This window comes from Scatophagus argus, chromosome 19 (assembly GCF_020382885.2).
Source record: "Scatophagus argus isolate fScaArg1 chromosome 19, fScaArg1.pri, whole genome shotgun sequence".
NCBI lineage: Eukaryota > Metazoa > Chordata > Actinopteri > Scatophagidae > Scatophagus > Scatophagus argus.
Window position 1 is genome coordinate 6,740,406 of NC_058511.1, and position 21,896 is coordinate 6,762,301.

Sequence of the window (21,896 nt, forward strand, 5' to 3'; positions counted from 1 at the left end):
ATCCAGGAGATATCTTAGCGTGCATTAAGTAAACGCAGCACTTAAATTCTCCTCCTCTGAAAAGTGTTTGTTTTGCTTATTATTACCTTACTTAGTGTGCTTGATGTTCAATGTCCAGATTGCAAAGGTGGTAGAAGTCTTCAGATCCATCAGTTAAAGGCAATTATCATACTGTGACAAATGCTATTTCAAGTAAAGGTCACTCATTGAAAATGCATTCATATAATCAGAAAAATGCACTGAAAGTAATAAATATTTAAACAAGAAAATTTCCCCCTGTGACTGCTAAAGTATTATGTATTCCATGATTAAAGTTTTACTACTTATGCATTAAGGTAAAAGCAGAATTTTACTGTTGATTGAGATGAAGTTATATACAGGCATAATGCTACAGTTAATGCTGATTTTGATCACATTTCTGAAATTTGTGAGAAATGCTGTCACAATTACCCAGAGCCCAAAGAGACACCTTCACAAAGCACATTTTCTTCGATTTTAAGAAAATAGTGAACAACCGTGAAGATTCAAAATGTGGAAATGTATGGACACTTTATTGTGAAAAACATCAACTCATACCGGAAACAATTTTCTATGACTTCCTGTTTGAGCGTGTTGTATTCGCTGCCTGTACAATGAAATGCTAATTGTTCGTGAGTGCCGCCACGCCTGTATTTTAATTTAGGAAAAAAATAAACAGTAATGTCGCTTTCAACTGCACGTTCATTCTTGTCAGAAGCTTGTTATGGCGAACAAGAGCTCGACGCCAATTCCGCTCTCATGGAGCTGGACAAAGGTGCGTTAGCTAGATTGCTAACATGTTAGCATATCGGTTGTGATCATAGCCCGTGTGCTGGCTTCCCTACATGTTTGTAACTGTATGAGATGTCCCTGCTTAAATTCCAGGGCTGCGGTCGGGGAAACTGGGAGAGCAGTGTGAGGCTGTGGTTCTCTTCCCCAAACTTTTCCAGAAGTACCCTTTCCCTATCCTCATAAACTCTGCATTTCTGAAACTAGCAGACATCTTCAGACTCGGGTATGGGTGTTGTATATCTTGGTACTAAGACGATAGTTCAGCTCATTGAAAAAATTACAACGGTGTTTTATTTTTTGTAATAACTGACAGCTGTGGTTTCAACAAAAACTAAACATTATCTTTGTGAAGGTTGAATTTATTGCAGGGTTAGTGTATTTGACACTACTGCTTTTACCCAGGTGTACCTAATACATTGACACCTGAGTGCATTACAAGCAAAACTACCCATAGTTTTTCTGATGCTTTCAGCTGCTTGTTTGGGTGTATTGGTGTATTAATATCATAGTTTTTTAGTTGTTGATTATACTTAAAGAGCAATTGGGACGAATTTGATCTTTTATTAACTTATGGCACAGACCTTGTTTACAAAAGCTGTTTTTTCTCATTTCAGGAACAACTTTTTGCGTCTCTGTGTGCTGAAAGTTACTCAGCAAAGCGAGAAACATCTCGAAAAAATCATCAACGTGGACGAATTTGTCAAAAGGGTGTTTTCAGTTATTCATAGCAACGACCCTGTGGCCAGAGCCATCACCCTGAGGTAATAATATGTAATGTATTTAAGTTTTACGCTAGTTCAGAAAGAATGAATGATATTTGGCTTTCCAGCTTCCCAGTCTCTCCAGCTCTCTGAGGCTTAAACCATGCGATTGCCTGTTGTTCCTTCTATTCAGGATGCTTGGTAGTTTGGCCTCCATCATCCCTGAGAGGAAGAATGCCCATCATAGTATTCGCCAAAGTCTGGACTCTCATGATAACGTAGAGGTGGAGGCTGCCATATTTGCTGCTGCAAGCTTCTCTGCACAGTCAAAGTAAGGAAAACTGCTGTTTCCACAGAGCTGTTGTGCCTATGTATAGGATAATGTTTTGATTAAGACAAATTTGGTGTGTTTCCTGCGTTTTCTTATTTTCAGAGACTTTGCAGCAGGGATTTGCAACAAAGTCAGCGAGATGATTCAAGGTAAAATCTCTGTGCTAAAAAAGTCATAGATCGCATTGAAAAAACAGAAGTGGTCCTGATAGCCTTTCTTTAACATTTACATATTTAGTAAATATTCCGAACAACCACCAGGGTGATTAACTGTGAATGAATTCACCAAGGTCATTTTAAATACGTCATGAACATCTGTTTTCACATTGTAGTCAACTTTCAACAGAGTTTGCTTTCTTTTTTCAATGTCTCAACCTCAGGTTTAGACACTCCAGTGGAACTGAAGCTGAAGTTGATTCCTATGCTGCAGCACATGCATCACGATGCCAGTTTGGCCTCCAGCAGCAGAGAGCTTCTACAGCACCTGGTTAACTCTTACCCCTCCACCCCCATGGTCATTGTCACCCTGCACACCTTCACCCAGCTGGCTGCCTCCTCCCTCATTGATATCCCAAAACAGGTGACACCATGACCTCATTGTTATTGGTTAGTTGCTGTAGAGGGCCAATCATTCATGAAGGCCATTCATTGGGAATAGGGAGTGGTGTTGTAGCTTAAGGCCACCTGGTGAGCTATAGGAAGTTAAAATGTGCCCAGCAGGACCACAGGGGAAAGTTGAGAAAAACTTAAGTTGATGTCTTTCTGTCGCAGTGTGTGGACAACCAAGCAAGAGCCAGTCATGCTAGTTTTAATACCCACAGAAGTGGAAGCACGATATTCCGTTAGAGCTTCTGTACTCAGAGAAACAAACCATGCAACAGGAAATTAACCACTTCTGTATGTGTGTAGTTCTGCAACTTCAAAAAACAGTTGAATGTAAATTCTCTGTGTGAACACAGCATAAATACTTACTGTAGTTTTTTGTGTTGAAGGGAGATATAAAAATAAACATCTTTGATGTTTGACTGTTAATGGTATAGCTCTGTTTCTACCCTTTTTCAAAAAAATTCAATGATTGACTTTTTATTGGCCTTTTTGTTTGATTCCCCGTCTGTACAGCTACAGCTCCTCCTTCAATACCTGAAAGACGACCCAAGAAAAGCTGTGAAGAGACTCGCAATTAATGATCTAAAGCTCCTTGCGAAAAAGGCGCCTCACCTTTGGATCAGAGAAAACACTCAGGTAGAGTTTCAGATGCTGACATTAGCACTCTAGGATTGTTTTTATGTTGGTTTAAAATTTGGAAGCAGTTCATTGGGTTTTTAATCTCTGCAGACCCTGTGTGAATGCGCCTTGACAAGCCCTTACAACAGTTTGAAGCTGGGCATGATGGCTGTCCTCTCCACACTCTCTGGAACCATTGCAATCAAGCAGTACTTTAATAATATGACAGGTTGTGTTCACATTTTTCTACATCACAATCTTTTTTCACATAAGAATTGTATCTACAATTCTACAGTATTTACACGGATTTAATCGCTGGTTTTTATTTCTGTTACTTGTAAAGAGGGAATGATTCTGGACTGATTTTTCTCTCTCAAACATTCTTCTCAGGTGGCTCTTCGGTTCCCCCCCGGCACACTGACCTGGTTAAACTGGCACAAGAATGCTGTTACCACAGCAACCTAGCAGTGGCTGCTCATGGGGTCATAGTGCTCTCCAACATAGCCATTTCCTGCCCAGAAAAAGGTTAGTTAGAATGGTCTGGATTAAGGACTCTTCTAATGCCAGTTGCTCATCAATCCATTAATTTCATGTTCCCCTCACTGATGTTTGTTCTGTGTGCCAAGGTTAAGTTCTCCTGTGTGTATTTCTGCTCCTCAGATATAGCACAACTGGAGCAGGACACAGTTTTGGGAGTGGAGTCCCTTCTGATGCTTTGCAGTCAGGACAGCAACCCCTGTGCACAGGCCACACTCAAAGTAAGACAACATAACCAAAATTCAGGGGGCATAGATTGGAGGATTATTTCAATGCAGCATATACCTTTAATATGTTGAATTGTTAGACTAATTTTAACACTTATTGCCATAAGACCAGCATACAACCTTCATCTACAACATGACTCATCCTTTTTGTGTCAACCACAGACGGCACTCACCTCATTGGTTAAATTGCTGAAAAGCCGACCCCACCTCAGCCAATCGGTTGTGGAGTTCCTGCTCGGCCAGCTCCACTTATCCTGCGACTCCTCTCGTGTTCTCATGTGCCACGCTCTGGCAGCTATTGCCACCCACTTGCCGGTGTTGGGTGACGGCATGCTGGGAGATCTGGTGGACCTCTACAGAGTGGCCAGTCATTCCTCCACTGACAAGCAGCAAGAGCTTCTGGTGAGATTGTGCATGAGTCAGACATCGCTCTCACAATAGTTACGTGGAGTTTCAGTGGCCGAGACTGACAACGGCAATTACATGACAATTAAGTAGTAATACTGTTATGGACATGCAAACCTGTTTTCTGTATCTGTATCTACATTAGATTATCTAACACTGCATTCAGTTGACGAATCCTTTGTTATTTTTATACATGTTTTGTTGCCCTTGTGTGTCTCTGATTTTTGGATTTGGACTTATGGATTCTCCTACTGCAATTGCTGCAGGTTTCCTTGGCAACAGTGATTTTTGTTGCTAGCCAGTCGTCTCTGTCAGCTGAGGTGAAGACCGTCATCAAACAGCAGCTGGAGAGGGTTGCTAATGGCTGGACGGTGTACCGCATTGCACGGCAGGCCTCACGCATGGTAATTTCATCTGCTTGTGCATAACTGGGATTTCACATACATTTCAAGTCACTGCTGATGGGTGTGGGTCGATATGACGTTGTTTTGTGTTGAAACTCTGACCACCTTCACTGTACCCTGTGTCCCATGTTTCAATGACTGTAGACCTCTTATATAATCCACAAAGATGAAAACAGAGACCTGTGCTTTGACGTTTAGTCCCCAAGTCTTTTAAGGTGAAAGGTAAAGGTGCCCCTAGGCATCTGTGTCTGCTTGCTTGAAAAAGGGAAAGTGAAATATTATGATGAATTTGCAGGGGTGCCATGAGTTCTCCAGTGAGCTGTACCAGAGTTTGCGGACCCGTGTGGCGTCGGAGCACTTCTACTTCTGGCTAAACAGCCTGAAAGAGTTTTCCGAGGCTGAGCAATGCCTGAGTCACGTGGAGGATGGAGACTACAGCGGAGCTATGAGTGCCATCGCCGAGGCCCTGCGCTCCTACCAAAAGGGCATCGCTTCCCTCACAGTCAGTTCACCACCAGTCATATGCTTGTCAAAAAACATTAAGACCGTTCCTCCTCCTGCTGCTTCACCAGTGACAGATGCTTAAAGCAGCTCATATTCTGGAGAGTCTCACTACTAAAGCTGATTTTGCAGCATCTCAAACTGTTGATGGATTTACTCATCTAATGCCTGACCATATCTTGTTAGGTCATCTCTATGGGACCTGTGTCTCTCTCTAACTATAGTGTTTGTGTGCTGTTACCGGATTAATCCCTCTCTCTAGGCTGCCAGCACACCTCTGAGCCCACTTACATTCCAATGCGAGTTCATTAAACTGCGGATCGACACCCTGCAAGCCTTGTCGCAGCTCATTTGTACCTGCAACAGCTTGAAGACCAGCCCTCCTCCTGCCATTGCCACCACCATCGCCCTCACCTCAGGCAATGACCTGCAGCGTTGCGGCCGCATCGCCATGCAGGTAAAACACATAGTACTGCTAGATGGAGCTTGTCTGTGCATGGTTGTTGTTTTTTTCACATTAAATTAATGTTAGGAAATTATATATAAAGTAATATGTATAATATATACATTGTAAAAGTGGGGCTGTGGATGAAAATCCAGCAGCAGGTGTGAAAAAGTCTGGCATGACTTCTGCTTCACTGTCCAGTGGGATTTTTACATCCAAGAAGATTAGATGTGATCCAAAAGCAGTTAATCATCAAGTAACTTCTGTTTTTCTTTTTTCCAGATGAAGGTCTGCATGGACGAGTTCAGAAGTCTTGCAGCTCGCTACGCTGATTTACACCAGTCGTCCTTTGACGCGGATTATTCCACCCTACGCAACGTGGAGCTGTATCCTTAAACATGGCTCGGTCTCATCCCACTTTAGTCTTTTTTGGTGACCGTGGTTTCTCAGCTCTGATGTCTTGTCTCTTTGGTATCGGTCATTTCTCTTTAACTGTCTGCTCAGGCAACAACAGAGCTGTTTGCTTGTCTCTCATGTAATAGAAGCACTGATCCTGGACCCACAGGCAGCCAGGTGAGGACTGTTGTAGGTGGAACAGTGGGATTTGTGTGAATTTGTTGGGTGCTTTTTAGGAGAGGGTTTAAAATTAGATTTAGTCAAGATTTCATCATGTCTTTTTCCAAACTTTTGAGAAAACTGCTGTAGAGTAAAATGACTTGTAACTTATTTTTCTCCTTGGTTTAGAGGGTTTTCACTGGCTAAGAAAAGGTAGTTCCTTTGGCAGTAAAGTGTGAGGGGAAAATGTCTATGTGGTTTTAATGCATCATTGAGTTTGTTAAGGAGTGTCATGTAATGTACTACAGCATGATGTATGGATGTAGCTTTTTTGTTATCTGCACATTTGACGTTATGAAAATAAATCCATCTTATTTAATTAGAGAAAAATGTTTTTCACAGCGCCATGTACTTGAGTGCTTTCTGTTCAGAGTACTTTGCCATAACACACATCCCCTCAGGCATTTTACTGTTAGACATTGGACTGGGACAAATTACGTCTCTCTGTCTCTGTAATCTAGTTTTCAGGAGTATGGCACCCTGGGGTCAGTCCAGACAGAGAGTGAATATGAACGGCGGATGATGTCAGTCTTCAGTCGTGTGTTGGAGGAAGTGGAGGGCCTCACCAAGAAACACCCTCCTGTTTCATTCCTGGTGAGATTAATATCAAGAACCTTGTGATCGTGGAGTTTGCAAATTGTTATGTTGCTTTTGCTCATAATTCAGCCGCAGGATGTCTGGATTTGCACAGTACAAATGACTGACTGTGTATTATGTTTTGCTGCTACGCTTCCACTTTTCATTATTTGTATGTCTCTGTGTTGGCGACAGCCGACGCCGGAGGCATCATGTGTTCTGGTTGTTGGCACATCCGTCCATCCCTTTCTTGTGAACTTGATATCAGGAAATCCTTGAGGGACTTTCTTTATTTCTTTGAATTTGGCGCAAGCATCCACTTGGACTCAAGGGTGAAATAAATACATTTTGGTGGTCAAGGTCACTTAAACCTCACAAATCACATTTTAAGCCTGAAGGATTAATGCACTAATTATGACAGAATTTCATACGAATATCTAATAGGATAAAGTGATGAAGTGATGGCATTTTATATCCAAAAGGTCAAAGGCCAACTTCAATCTAACTTCATTATGTTATGCAAAAACCCTTTTTAGGTCATTAGTCAGCAGCATAACACAGTGACTGCGTAGATGTGTGTACTGCAGCTGTAGTCCACCGCAAGCTCATTGGTTTTGATGATATTGAGCTTCAGGTGATTGTTGGAACACCATGTGATGAGGTTCTCAGTTCTCAGTACTGCTCTGCATAAGTGGTCTCTAAATTAAGACACCGTATTTCTCACTGGAAGTTACTCACCAGAATCATACATATCAATGTAGTGATAGTTAGAATTTCCACAAAAAATACACTTAATATCAATCAAAGTCCTTCATTACATATATTATACGAGTCTGAAACTTGACTTGATGGCAGATGTGTACAACCTCCAAGTAGTAATTCCAGTTTTTCAGTTGTTTAAGATCGTTTAGAGGAGCTCATACCTGTCTGCATCCTAACTGTATCTTGTCTGTTCTCTCATCTTCACTCTCAAAGAAGAGGTTTTATCTCAACGGTACTTGTACCTGTTAAAACGAAAGAGCAAAACATGGAAATAAGCAGCAGAAAATTGTTTATAATGTCAATAATGAAAATGTATTGTTCGCTGTTGTTGTTTTGCAGCATACGGGTTGTCTCTGTGATGCTGTCATAGCTTTGCTCAAGGTCCCGCTGTCTTTTCAGAGGTATTTCTTTCAAAAGCTCCAGACTACAAGCATTAAGGTACAGTCACTCATTTAAATCACTTTAATTGGTGATTTGCGTAAAGAGCAAAAAGATCATGGTGACCTGCTGTACAGCAGCAGCTCTGTGTGTTATTCATCCTTTAGCTCTCTCAAGGCTCACCCAGATATGCTTGTGTTTTTCCAGCTTGCCCTCTCTCCCTCTCCACGAACTCCGAGTGAACCGATCCCAGTGCAGAACAGTCAGCAGCTGACTCTGAAGGTGGAGGGAGTGGTGCAGCATGGTTCAACTCCAGGACTCTTCAGAAAGATTCAGTCTGTTTGCCTCAGTGTCACTTCAGTTCTCCAGAGCAAGACAGGACCCGACTACAAGGTGTCTAGTTTTTGCTATATACTCTATTTACAGATGATGCTATTTCTAGCGTTTGTGCTCCCATTTATTTATTTATTTTTTTTGTTTTCATTTTAGATTCCACTTGAGACTAAAACTAATGAGATCGAGCTGCGGGTAGAGCCACACAACGACTACTTCAGCACCCAGTTCTTGCTGAATTTCTCCATCTTGGGCACTCATGCTGTCAGTGTAGAGGCCTCTGTGGTGGATGAGAGTGGCATCGAGTGGAAGACCGGACCCAAGATGACAGTGTCTGTCAAATCCCTGGAGGATCCTTACTCCCAGCAGCTCCGCCATCAGCTGCAGCAGGGTGGAGCTCAGCCTGCTCCACAGAGGGGTGCATATGCTCGCTTTTAGCGAATGTCCTCTCAGTGCTTTATCATCAAAAACAGTTTCAGCCTTGACATGTATTGTTGTGTAGCAACTGAATATGTACATATTTTCTTAATGATTAAAAGTTCAGATTTACTTTTAATTCTGTGCACCGAGTGTAATCCTTTCAAAATAATATTGAACAGATATAAAGGACACAATGCAATGCGGTTGTTTCACTGGCCTTCAGAATAGTCTGATACTGAATAATTTAAGCATAAGATTGTTTTTAATTCCCTGTCGATTTTCTTAACCCAACAGTATTTTACGCATGCAATAATCTCGAGGGCGATTTATTATTGAGTGTCCTTGGATTTACTGTCATCTGTACTGCATGGAGTGTAATGACATAAAGGGCCATCAGGGGGCAGACCATAGTCATTAACTGGACATCAATGTCTGAGGGCACTAACATCTCTGATGTCAGTCCCAGACTTGTCTGAATCACACTGTTAAATTTAGACTTTTTGAACAGACACTTTTATTTGTTAATTCCTACAGCGTAGCATTGAATGTCATATCTCACCAAACTACAATCTTGTGCTTTCCATGTAATCTTTCCAAACTCTAAAATGCTTTAAAAAGGTTGAAAACTCTGCTAAGCACGCTCTTTCTGGTTAAAATTAAGCCGATTACATCGATTTTGACAGTGAACCCACAATCTTAAAATAAGTTACTGTCTTAATTTAAGATTTAGTCACAACAATATAAAATCGTGTTTATAGATGCCGAACCCATCAGCGCTTGAAATCAGAGAGCCTGCGCACTTAATGGCTGGAATCTGGCGTCGGGTCGAGTCAAGTCAGAACAGCGCTAAGTTAGAACGAATAAAAATGACGTTTCCGCACTTGGCTTTCAAAATAAAAGATTTTTTCCAGCACATGAAGCGTTCGTTTAAAAATAATAAAAACATCAAATCCCAAAGTCGTACTTAATATTAACTGTAGGTTAAAAGCAAATACATTCTAGTGTCTTCAGAGTGAGCGTATGATTTCGTTTCATTTTTTTTTGTTTATTTACTGAAAAGAAACTAAAGTATAAACATGAGTGGCACAATAAATCATTTGTTTAGTATGCATATAAAAGTAACTTTTTAGATTGTGTTTAGATAATTTAAGGCAAAGCATCAAGGTTTTCAATTCCTATCTCAACATTTGTGTGGAAATATGCCCACCTACAACTAACTTTTATTGTGAGGGTAAAGAAGAGCCACTTCCGTTCTCATTCTTGATTTTTTTGCGTACGTTGACGCTGTGTGAATCGGGCTCTGGAGAAGGATAGCGGGTCCTGCCACCCTAGACACACAAAATAGCCGTCCTTCATATTAGCTGTGCATTTGTCGTTTATAGTTTGCACAACGTTTATCTCAGTCGCGGCGCTGAGGCCTCTCGTCCTTATTCGCTTATGGGAGCTCTTTAGCTAACATTAGCTAACTTGACGATGACGACGATGATGATGATGATGCATCGGTGGAATTATCCCGGTGTCTCTGACTGAGATGGAGCCAGCGACGCTCAAGTGGACTTGCTTGCTAGCTAGCTAGCGAGCTAACGGTGCGCCCCTGGGGATTTACCGTGCCCGAGCAACCATAGATAACGTTAGCTAAATGGGTACAACTGCGGTTTTATCACGCGGGGTTTGTTGTAACGTTTTTAGACATTTCCACTACTGTCCCTGGATTTGGTCGAGACTGGCCATGTTAACTAGCAAAAAATGCTAACCTAACCGTTTAGGTTAGCTACACGTGACACAATTTATCTCGCTCCAACAATTAGTTACATCTCTGGCCGTCCTTGGATGCTTCAGCGACATTAATCGGGTGAGTAACACGAGCTGCCAGACTTTTACTACATTACAGGGTCGGACTATATTCTGGATGAGGCACACGGTTATTGCGCTTTGCACCAGGCACCCAGGGTCCGTGTTAACGCTTAGAGTATTGTCTCATAAAATGCTGGACCGTGTACGCTTTTTAGCTATCGCTATTATTCGTGCCAGCGTGTTGGGCAATAATCTTATTGCCCTTGAGTTGTCATACCTGGCACATTTCTCAACATCTGTTCCCGTTATGCTAACCCTACCTACTGCTAGCTAGCGTGTCTTGAAGTGGTCAACCACGTCCCGTGCGACTGGTCCTTTTATGGTCCTGTCGTTGCATGTATTAACTGTTAAGGCTAGGCAGCTAACGTTAGCTAGGATGATGTCACGAATAACAACCACAGTTAAATCCTCTTGAGTAATATTCAGAAGACAGAATCCAGTACGCGTGTTGGTACATTTAAATTCCACGAAAGAGCCTCACCCTCAACCGGTTAGCGGCAGACACGCGCCTCTGTTTCCGGAGTGTATTGTATAACGTTGGGTGTCTTTGTGGATTTGTGTCCCGCTCGAAGCGCACCCGTTTCTTTACAGTAAGCATAATGTTGTGTACACACGTGACTCGTCCTTACTTTTATCAAGCAAGCCGAGCCGAGATACTAACTACTGCTGCTGTGTGTCTCTCTTACAGACGGTGTGTATCAGGATGGCACAGCTCTTGGACGGGGCCGGCAAACTGGGCTGGGTTCTGCTCAAGTCTGTGCTCCGTTTTGTGTTTATGTTCCTCAACAACTGTGTAGCCATCCCATCCTACTGCTTATACCTGCTGCTACTGCAACCGCTGAGAATATGGGACAGCTCCGCTTTCTGGCACATTGAAGGAGTCATGTTCAAATGGTTGCTGGCCATGGTGTCTTCATGGGGCTGGATTGCAGGTTATACAAGTAAGACAATTTGTGATGTACACACATCGCTATTGATCCGTGTGCTGCCTTGAATGCAGAGATGCTTTGTGTTTGCATGCTGAACTCAGTAGTTTACAATTGGGTAAGGGTGCACAACATTGCTCCAAAACCAGTGAAGTTGCTTGGTAGCCACAGTTTATGCTTCGTGTATTTACTTTCAGGGCACAGAGATAAACCTCTGTATTAATGAAACATACACTGGACCTACACTCTGTTTAGAAAGCCCAGCGGGTCATTTAACTAAAGACTTACTGCTTTTCTGAAGGTATTCCCAAAATCCTCAAAGACTCTTCAAACTATCTGGATTAAAAGATTCTCTTTACTGCACAAGAAGTTAGGATGCTGTGTCTCTGCTTAATTTGAATTTTTAATAAACATGTAAACATAATGGTATTAGTTATATTGATATATACATATTTCTTTATTACTTCAGTTTATTTGCTTATATACAGGGATATTTATCTTTGTCATCTAAATGGTTAGAAGAGTCTTTGAGGACCTTTGGAAATGATGATCTTCTGGACCTCTGGTGCTCACCTCTGTGTGACTTCAGTGAAATACAGGAGAGACACAAACTGGAGCTAGCTGTTCCCCAGCTGATGATTACTGACTAGTGTATGGATGCCAACATATTTTTTTCTTCTCCTGAATTGGAAATAAGTCAGAAACAAGTTATTTAATTTGGGTATATCAGCTCTCAAATTGTGATTGTCACATTTCATGAACTAAGTGAGAAGATTGCGGGCAGATTAATAGTTAATTGTGGCCGTAATGGCTTGCTTTACCAAGTACAGTCAAGGTGGTGTAATTGTTTTTCATGATAATTGTGCATAGATAGTACAAGAAACACATTTAGCTGACACATGTGTTTGATGAGCAGCAGGATACCTTAAGTGTTTGTTGGTTCCACTCAACTGGCTGGTTGAGTATCTTGAAGTGATTCAGGCAGTCAGTGGTGTTTGGTTGCACAGAGCAAAATGCTTACAAATTGCTAAGTGGTGAACATGGGGAGCAACATGGAGTACTGATTAATAATGCAAAGCTTTCAGCCTATAGAACACCTGGTCTTGTGTTGAGCAATAAGTGTTACGCACTTTGATTGACAAGTGGAAGTGAGATACGTGTCGTGTGAACAACAGTGGCTAAGGTTTAAGTCAGATATAGTATACACTGTAATTTGATTTGAAGTATGGCACTTAAATTCATTTCATATGCTTAACAGGTAAAATGGTCAAGTCAAGTTTTTTTTTTCTCTCTGCTGCTTATTTGGTCACAAACCAGGTTTGCTCTAACATGACCTTAGTCTCAACAGTCGTATCAGAATTTATACTTTTTTGCAGCTGTGTGCCATGTTACATCACTTTATTGCAGCAGAACTCACATGATGTGTGTTAAAAAAAAAAAAAAACACGATGGCTGAATGGAGCCATGTGATAATGTCAAGTAAAATGATTTTTAAACAAGCCACAGACTAAAATAAAAGAAGTGACCGTGGGTAATTTGTTATTTTGCAATTAATTACACTGTAACACAGTGACATGCCATGTACAGTCACTTTAATGTAATTGCTCTCCATTGTCTTTGTATACTTATACCCTATACAAGGGTTAAATCTTTGATTCTGTTATTTGTTTGTGGGGGTCAGCTCAGAAGTATGACTTATGTAGACTGATGTCAGATATTGGCCACATCACAAAAAAGTACTGTGTGTGCAGTCTCACACAAAATGAAACTTAATTGGTACAGAACAATAAACACCGGCGACATGAGCATAGTCTCAGATAAAATACTTTTTGTGGAGAGGTCATGATTCAGGTGCAGTAGTCAAAGGCCATATGTAAGCACTGGCATTGTGACCTGCCCTCAAGGATGGGTCGATCAACCCTGTTACCTTTGCTACACAAGGCACTTCTGTGTACCCGCCATTTCCCTGCACCGTGTAAATGGACTTTGAGTCTGGACAACACATAACAGTTTACAGGCTCCTGGATTTGTTCAAGGTCATAGCTTTGCTGTCATACTTAAAGTACATATTTCAACTACTGTTCGGAAGAAGCAGCTGTAAATTATGTTTAAGGTAAACTGTCTGTGAAGAAGGACGTTGGATCACCTCTGCTGGAGAAGCAGAACACTGGTGCTTTATAGATAATATAGAATCAGTACCAGATATAGACACGTACTGCTTATTTTTATCACTGGGACAATATCGACAAAAAGACGCGATTATTTGTTAGAAAGTTTTCGAGACTGACTGCCCCTGTTTTACAAGAAATCTCAAGCTTCTCATTTAGGCCTAGTTTGAGTCATTAAGTTACAGTGAAGGTGAGAGTGTCAATGCTCTCTCGTTATTCCCAAGAGTGGAATAATAAGTGTTTCTTAACGTCTTTAAACTCTGCCTGCCCCCAAAAGCTCTGATGGCTGTTTTTTTACCTAGTTAGGTACACTGGGGTGTGTACAAGAAGCATTTTATGTTGCACCAAAGAGACACAATCAGACTCAAGTTCTTCAGGTCTTGGTATTCTTGGTCTTATATCGGAGCCAGGCTGCAGTACTCAATCAGACAAAAGATACTTGAAGCACTCATCAAACAGGTTGACTTGTGAGAAGCGTTTAATCATATACACATGGATTCGACAGAATGCTTATCAATGAAGGCTTCAAAAACGTTGACCATGGAGGTTTCAGGAAGCCTTCATTGCTCCGATAGCCGCCTTGTTGTTCTTTTAGAAATGTAATAATGACAGCTGCTTGAGTTCAATTCTTGGTGACATTGGATTGAAATGTGTTTCAATCAGCTTGACTGCTTCACCTAGCAGTTCATCATCAACCTTCTTCCAGTGTGTTTTATTTTATTATGCTTGCACATGATCATTGAGGCTACTTTTCAGGAGCAGAAATATGTTGCTGTAACATCAAGACCCACAGACCTACTCCACAATCTTCATGGTATTTAAATCAAGTTACCATCTCATGTTCTGCTAACACTAAATTTCCTGCATGGTTTTACTTCAACGCTGTCCTCAAGGCTTTTTTTAGGTATGTATTTTGCTATATGTCTTTTCAGTTTGTGTCTGCAAAAGTACAACACAGATGGTGCAATAAATTACTGTAACTACAATTCATTAGCCCCTTTGAGGGATTGATCTTGTTCGTTTGGATGTTTCAGAGAACTGACAGCTTATGCACCAACAATGAATCATCCTGAAATTTCTTTTTTTAAAAAAAAGATCATTTGTTGGACAGCCACAGAAAGCCTCTGACAGTTTGAACACTTCACTGGAGTCTTGTCAGGTATTTTTTGCATTACTGTGACTTGTATTGTCATTTGACCTGACCCTCTTTTCCCTGTTGTTGACAAAAACAACTGTGTAAGGCCTGATCGGAGTGTCACACACAAACAGGTGCAGTAAAGCCAGCAGGATTAAATTTTCATTGCATGTTCCATGAGTGGGTGGTCTGTTGGACCTGTGAAGAGATCAAAGATGATGACTGTTAGAGTGCAGACATTGATTGCATACTTGTTTCCCAGATCCCCATAAGCTTAAACTAAATACTTTTGTGATGTTTTCGAGACAGATGAATTGATAATGAAAATAGTCTATGATGATGCGTGAGAGGCCTGTTTGAGGTATTTAAATGCCACTGTGTAGATGCCACAAAGTAGTGTGGCGACAAATGATTTCTAGTATCAATTAATCTGATCACTAATCACTAGTCTCAGAAATTTCAGAAAATAGTGGGAATAAAAGCCTGCTATAGTTTCTTGCAGTCCGGGACCTATTCAGCTTGTTCTCTTCAAGTAAATGTCCACAGATATTCAGTTTACTGCCACAGCTTTCTTACATTTGACTAGCTGGACCCAGCGAATAAACCAATTCATCAAAAATAACCAAATTCCCTGTCGATCAGCTGATTGTTTCAGTTCTAATACCAAATATGATCAGGTTCCTCAAAACAGAAAGAAAAGTTTGTCACATTTCTGTTTTGTGCGCGTAGCTTCTATTTTAGGATGGTGCTGTAAATAACAGGATGTTCTTGTGAATGTTTTGGTACAAGAATGATCACATTTCCCCAATTCGGACTGGAGTAAATTCAGTGTGTATCGTTTCACTTTGAAGTGGCTCTTCATTTGTTAGAGTCTGTGTACAGCCACGGTGCACCCACACAAGTGTTATCAGTTGCTTGGCTGATTAGACTTATTCTCTGGGCTGTGTGGGTGTGTATAGATCATACTTGATTGACGTCTCCCTGACTGTCCTGAATTGCATCTTTGCTGCACCTGTTTTCCCAACACCATATACAGCTTTGTGATTCTGCGCCACGTCGTGTGTCAGATTTTTGTCAAGTCTTCTGATCGTCTGCTGTTTGATTGGATCATTTCTGGTGTTTTAAACAATTTTTGTGTATGCTGACCCGGTTTTTGTTATCGATGCAAAGGCAGAGTCCCAGAAATAACACAAGAAGAAGGTACAAATGTGTATCTTGTGATATAATCCGCTGTGGGGAAAAAATGTCTCTAAAAGCATTCACACTGAGCTCTTTTTAAAGCTTTTCTTGGTGGTATGGAGACTTTTGCTGTCTTGCCAGAAGACTTTGGTAAAAGTTTAATGTGTATAGTCCATCAAAAGATACTGTAAGTTGAGATGCATGTACAGTTATGTCTTGTAGCGCATGTGAAGGAAGTGAGCCAGCATGGAATAATGACACTGCAGATTGAGGTCAGTTGAGAGGTCGATAGCTTGAATCGCAATTAGCATCACTTTTATTCCGAGGCTCTGAAACCTGTATGTATCAGTGGAGGCTGATTGTTCACTCCCTGGAGGATTGATATAGATGAACTACACATTATGTGATAAGTCCATCTTTTAATGTTATTGTGTTGCGGTGTAATTGATACAACAAACGCTTAGAAGCAACAGATGGGCTCAAGTTAGCTTTTAGCATTTAATGAGACCAAGAAATTAAAGGCGATTCATGCGAACCATTCACTCCATTAAGGCAGTGTGGAGACTACAGGGCTGGGCTTGATAAATGGATGCTCTTTAGCGCGTTAGGTCTTGCACTGAATATAACCTGTTTCTACATTGTTGGATCATGGCTGTGATAATTGTTTTACATATTGGATAAAACATTTTGAAAATGCTGTACGTCGTGTCTTGTTGAGACACTTTAATTCTATTTCATGACTCATGCTTTAAGATGTGGTTTACACATTTCTCATATTTAAATGACATCGACGTCTGTATTCATCTGCTCCAAAAGTGTTGTTGACATTAGTGCTCCTAGCCTACACTCACTCTGCCATCAGTGCATACATGTGTGTGAGACTGGGTGACTGCGGCATGTATTGTAGAGCACTTTGAGTGGTCAGTAGACTAGGAAAGTGCTGTATAAATGCTGTACATTCATCACACACTTTCCACACCAGCACCATAGCTCTAAGGGTAGCAGTACTGCTTGGTCGATCCCTTTGCTCCAAATTGCAATATCTTAACTATTGGATCAATGGCCACACACTCTGTAGGTTTTAATTGACCCCAGAAGATGAATCCTGCTGATTTTGATGATTAAAGAAAGGCTTGCTCAAATTTGTTTTTTGTTTTTTTTATAAAAATTGTGACCAAGGTATGAGCTGCGCAGACCTTATTACATTTGACTATATAAACTCTTTGGCAATTCTGCTCTGCAATTTCACTTTGTTTATCAATGTGTACATCAGTAATAAAATATTTGCAGTCAGCTAATACCGGCCCAGCTCTACTCATGATTAGTGCAGTCTGTGTCCTTTGCTACGTTTTTTAAACATGTAGGTCCCTTGTAACTGAAGATCAGGGTTAGAGTGGCTGCCAGTTTCTAGAAAAGTGAGTAAACATGGCGGAATATGTTCAAAATATAAAAGCAGAAAGTCTTGCCTGCGTTAATTTAGCGGTGTTAATGTTCGCTCATCATCCAGTTGACCCAGTAACCAGAAATCTTTAACTATTGATGAAAATGTTCCCCTTTCTACTGTGGTTTGCCACACAGGTCTTTTTTTTAAAGACTTTCCTCTTTAGCCATTCTCCTATGTGAACAGTCACATTTTAAGAGGGAGATGGTATAATGCCTTGGCACATCTAACTCCTTCTCTAGAGAGAGAGAGAAAGTAGTATAGATGAGCAGCAAGGTCAGCTGTATGCCGTTTAGCTGACCACAGATAGCGGATTAGACGGTGTGCCTGCAGCATGGCTGTCATCCTGCTGCGCTAACTGTGTCATCTCTCAAAGACAATTTCCCTAATGTATTCTTTCTGACAGATGACCCATCTCTGTGATATCATTTACGCTCGTCTCTAGCAACAATGGGGACTTCAGCAAGCATGAAGGCATGCTCCTTATGAAATGACATTGCCTTTAGGGTACCTACACCCTACACTACCCTGTCAGGTGTCACAGATGTGTCATTTCCTACAAGTATGCTCTCGATTCCTGTGCTCTTGAGGGTTGATCATATTCTCCGGAGGGCTGGAGGTGAAACAAAGTCCTAAATTGAACATGCCAACAACTTGTCCCCGTCTGTCCAATTTTTAAAAAACCACTTTCTCTAACCTCAGAGAGCGAACTTGTGAGCTTATGTTTTGATGGAAGATTCAAAAGCACCCTGCACTGCCTGGCTGCAGCTTAGGCAATGTTAAAAAATGCATTATGGAATGAAGATGGAATGAACAAATTACCATGCTGTCATCCTATAGTCAGTGCATGCGCCAAACAGCAGTTAATGAGCTTGAATGTCGATTTAAGTGGCTTTCTTATCCGTGACTGAAAAATAATATAATAAACTCTAATAAACATCAGTGAGCCTTGTGCATTGAATACTTGCAATTATTGTTAATGTTTGCAACCATGCAGTGTTTTCTCCCATATCTGCTAATGAACTGCTGAATGAAAGAGAATGAAAGAGTTGTGCATTAGCATTACAAGACTAAATCTAGTTTTGAACATGCTGAAGAGCTAGCAGCAGGTAAAGTGAGTTCAATTTCAAAGTGAAATGTGGCCAGCTTGCAGCCTTTGTCTTTGAAAACTATCCTGTCAGGGAAGTGACTCGGCCTTTTACTGTGAGTCTTATTGAAATGGTTAATCTGACAGGTTGGTTCAAATGCTTTCCTCCGGGGTTTATGAAAGCAGATCTTTCACTTTTCAGTAGAGTCTGTGCTTGCATATAATTGCACAGTTTTAACATTAAAGGCCTGCTGTATTTGGATACCTGCCCACATGAGATATAGTTGACGCAATGATCAGAATGTTGAGGCATGTGTTGCTCGGGAGGTAGACCCTTCAATTAGGAGGGTCTCCTCCTAATTGGAAGGTCTGTGGTTTGATCCTCTGCTCCAGCTGCATTTCGAAGTGTTCTTGGGCACTGAATCCCAGAGTGGTCCCAGTTGTTCTACTGGTGTGTGTGTGTGTGTGTGTGTGAGTGTGAGTGAATGACTGTGCATAGAAATATTTTGAGACATTTAAAAGCACTTTATTGCTCCTGATCCTCAGTTTGGCGTCTTGTATGTAAAGATAGGTCAGTTAATCCATTCGACCAATTAACAGCCCGTGAAAGGATACTTTACAAATTATCGGTATTGGCGGAAACCGGGTCCGATAGTGGCTGATAGCCGTGCAGCCTCCACTCGTCAACTTCCCAATTGAGGTTACGGACTTTGAGGGAAAATAGTAGCTCAATAATTAGAAATTGCTCCCTCGTCATTTTACAGCTTTATTTAGGCAGTTATTATTTTTGACTTTGATGGTCACATATCTGCTACAGTTAAAGATTGTTCATTTCCGATTTGTATCAGATGTGTTGTTTAATTTGATTCCTCAGCATCCCAGTTACAGAGCCTTTGTCACTTAATTTTGTACTTGACTGCTACAGTTGCAATGAACGTACCACGTTCAGCCTTGCTCAGAACTATTACCATATTGTACACTGGACTACTTCTGAGCTGATTTCCTACAGCTGTCTTTGTGTACTCAGTTTGTGCTTGCGTGATGATGTCCTTCATTAAATGAGAGTGTATGACCTGGGTAAATTGACACTTTTTGTGTACAAAGACAGAACAGTAGCAGGAGCGATAAAATGAGATTTTACAGTGAAAGTGGAAGTTTCCCCTCTTACTCAAACATTAGCGGCAAGCCATGTTGGTCTTTTCAGGCTGCTGTCAGTGGAGACACTGGTATATCATCTTTTTTCCATTGTATAACTTGCTTGTTGCTTGCATTGTGTATATCAGGAAAGTCATCATTAAAATAAGAAAAAGAACTTTAAGGGTGTTTGAACTTTAAAATCTGTTTGACTACTTCAAAAATATGGGCGGTCTTGGCTTCTTCTGTGGTCCTTTAACATTTTGTCATGCACCAAATATGTCAATCCTGTGCCTTGTAGATGTTTGTTACTGCATGAATGCCAAGTTCTCTCCCAATAAAATGTTAAACTTGGTATATAACAACATTTCCGGTTAATCCTTATCTGCCAGCATTGCTAGTGTCGACTCCCACACAGAGAGGAAGTGCTTGCTCATTCGACATCCAAAGGCTTGTACACACACACCCTTTCCTCTGTTTCATTACGCAACAACTGCCTTACACAGAACTTATGGAGATGGTTGGACCCAACTTGAAATATGGGGATTCCCAATAAAAAGATCCATAAACAGTCCAGCTAAATTTTTGCACCACCTCGCTTCCCGTTAATATTCAGAGCTGCTGAAGTGCATTTAAATTCCAAAGAAAACTCATATGTTCTCCGCTTGGGCTGTTGTTGTCGTCATCCCCTCATCTCACAGCCGTGTTTCCTCCTTTTGTTGCAGCTGCTGTGTGTTTCCTATCAACAGTCAAATACAGATGAATGGTCCATAATGTAACCTGTATGCTCTGAGGCCTGACAGTGTAAATCAGGGAAGAAAGAGCAGAGGATTGATGGACATCCATTTCATTAGGTTCTGAGACACTGGTTAGTTCAGTAACTTTACCAGCCAGAGAAAATATTAAGTCAGTTAAACACTATCATGTTTTCATTGTTTTTTCAAGAGCTTTACTTAAGGTGAGCTCTACAACTGTCAGCTAACTGCTCATCGGTTAATTCTAATTTTGGTAGCTCTAGGCCCCTGTACTTGAACTTGCTAGCTTATCCCTGCACCTTGTGACGCAGCATTTATCAGCATTTATTTATTTTTACTGCAGCTCACCATTTCAGTTGCTTTGTCACTCGGCAGGTTTCAACGAGCAGGGCCTCTTTCTCACACATTTGTATCCATGATCTTACAACAAAGTACAGGCTGTAACAGACCGTGTTATATTGTGCTTTTACTGTTTTATCCAAGTAATTCTTATCATTTAGCTGCAGGTACTCTACCTTTAGTGCCACCCAGCATTTGACTAATATACTCTGTTTGTCCTGCCTGCAGGTATGAGAACTTTTTTCCCAGGATAATGAAGTCATGACCCACGCCACTCTGCCTCTGATTGACTAGTTGGTCTGGTTTAGACATGAGGAGTGAGATTGGTTGGAGTTAGGGTGAGAATATCAGGCATCAAGCAGAGTCGAGCAAGTCAATTTCACCATCCTGGGGAAAAAACAATCTCCTAAGGTGAGATTCTGGTTAGCTAAGGCACTCCTGTGTTCACTTGTGACCTGGGTAACACAAAGCAGTAACTACTCAAAATAATTGGAATTGAGATTTTATCAACCTTGGCAAGCCTATGACCTTATGTATGGTATGACTTAATGTGTACTCATTAGGTAGAGAACATTTATTTACACATGACTGTGCCAGTACCTCTTGATTTTAAATGAGATACTCGACCGATCAGAAGATCACAGAACCTTTGATATCTCTTTTCTTATGATTTGCTCTGTGTGGCTGCATCACCAGTTAAAGGTGTCGTTTCAATGATTGCAAGCCAACCCTGTTTTTTGCTGTGTTGAGAATACAAAATCATAAGCTTTAATTGATGTGAATGAGTGTCTAATCATTGATTTGGTGTCTGCATCGCTTATTCAGCTTAATTCTTTAAATCCAAGTTATTTGGCTCTAATATTTGAATGAAGCTGGCTGTAAAGTCACAAAAATAGGAAATGAGTCATGTCTTGACAACATTTTTGTTAAATAATGATCAAAATTGTTTTGTGGGTAGATGAGACCTTGATGTATCTGTGTACAGTGTCTGATGTGCGTGTCCTTGGTCCAAAGAACTACACCTTTTATTTTGCTGTGTATTATTTTTATCACTTTGACAGTGAACAAAGCCATGGTGGTGTTCTAAGCCATACATTGTTGCCTTGTATGGTGTCAGTGGAGAGGGAAGTATTATTTATGGACACTCAAATGAGCCTAATATCCTGTTGTAACAGGATGTGGACGTTAACCTACTGCTTATCCAAACGAA

General features: G+C 40.9%; 2 protein-coding genes across 3 annotated transcripts in view; both read left to right on the forward strand.

Moving 5' to 3' along the window:
- The first annotated feature begins 584 nt into the window (after positions 1-584).
- ints7 (integrator complex subunit 7) lies at positions 585-8,804 on the forward strand. Its single transcript, XM_046374151.1, has 20 exons — positions 585-793; positions 904-1,033; positions 1,425-1,571; positions 1,705-1,842; positions 1,945-1,991; positions 2,222-2,421; positions 2,961-3,083; positions 3,177-3,294; positions 3,456-3,590; positions 3,726-3,823; positions 3,992-4,231; positions 4,501-4,638; positions 4,934-5,140; positions 5,402-5,596; positions 5,867-5,970; positions 6,089-6,157; positions 6,661-6,793; positions 7,877-7,975; positions 8,123-8,308; positions 8,405-8,804. Exons 1-20 carry the CDS (start codon positions 700-702, stop codon positions 8,684-8,686), a joined length of 2,883 nt encoding a protein of 960 aa, XP_046230107.1. The 5' UTR covers positions 585-699; the 3' UTR covers positions 8,687-8,804.
- A 1,126-nt stretch (positions 8,805-9,930) lies between these two features.
- lpgat1 (lysophosphatidylglycerol acyltransferase 1) overlaps positions 9,931-21,896 on the forward strand; it is a 39,219-nt gene continuing 27,253 nt past the window's right edge. Inside the window, exons 1-2 of one of the 2 annotated variants that reach the window (XM_046374155.1) lie at positions 9,931-10,520; positions 11,211-11,463. In XM_046374155.1, coding sequence (XP_046230111.1) covers positions 11,226-11,463 — 238 coding nt within the window. In that variant the 5' untranslated portion in view covers positions 9,931-10,520; positions 11,211-11,225. Of the gene's footprint in view, positions 10,521-10,932; positions 11,113-11,210; positions 11,464-21,896 lie in introns of those variants that run through there. The other variant, XM_046374156.1, reaches the window with a different exon arrangement.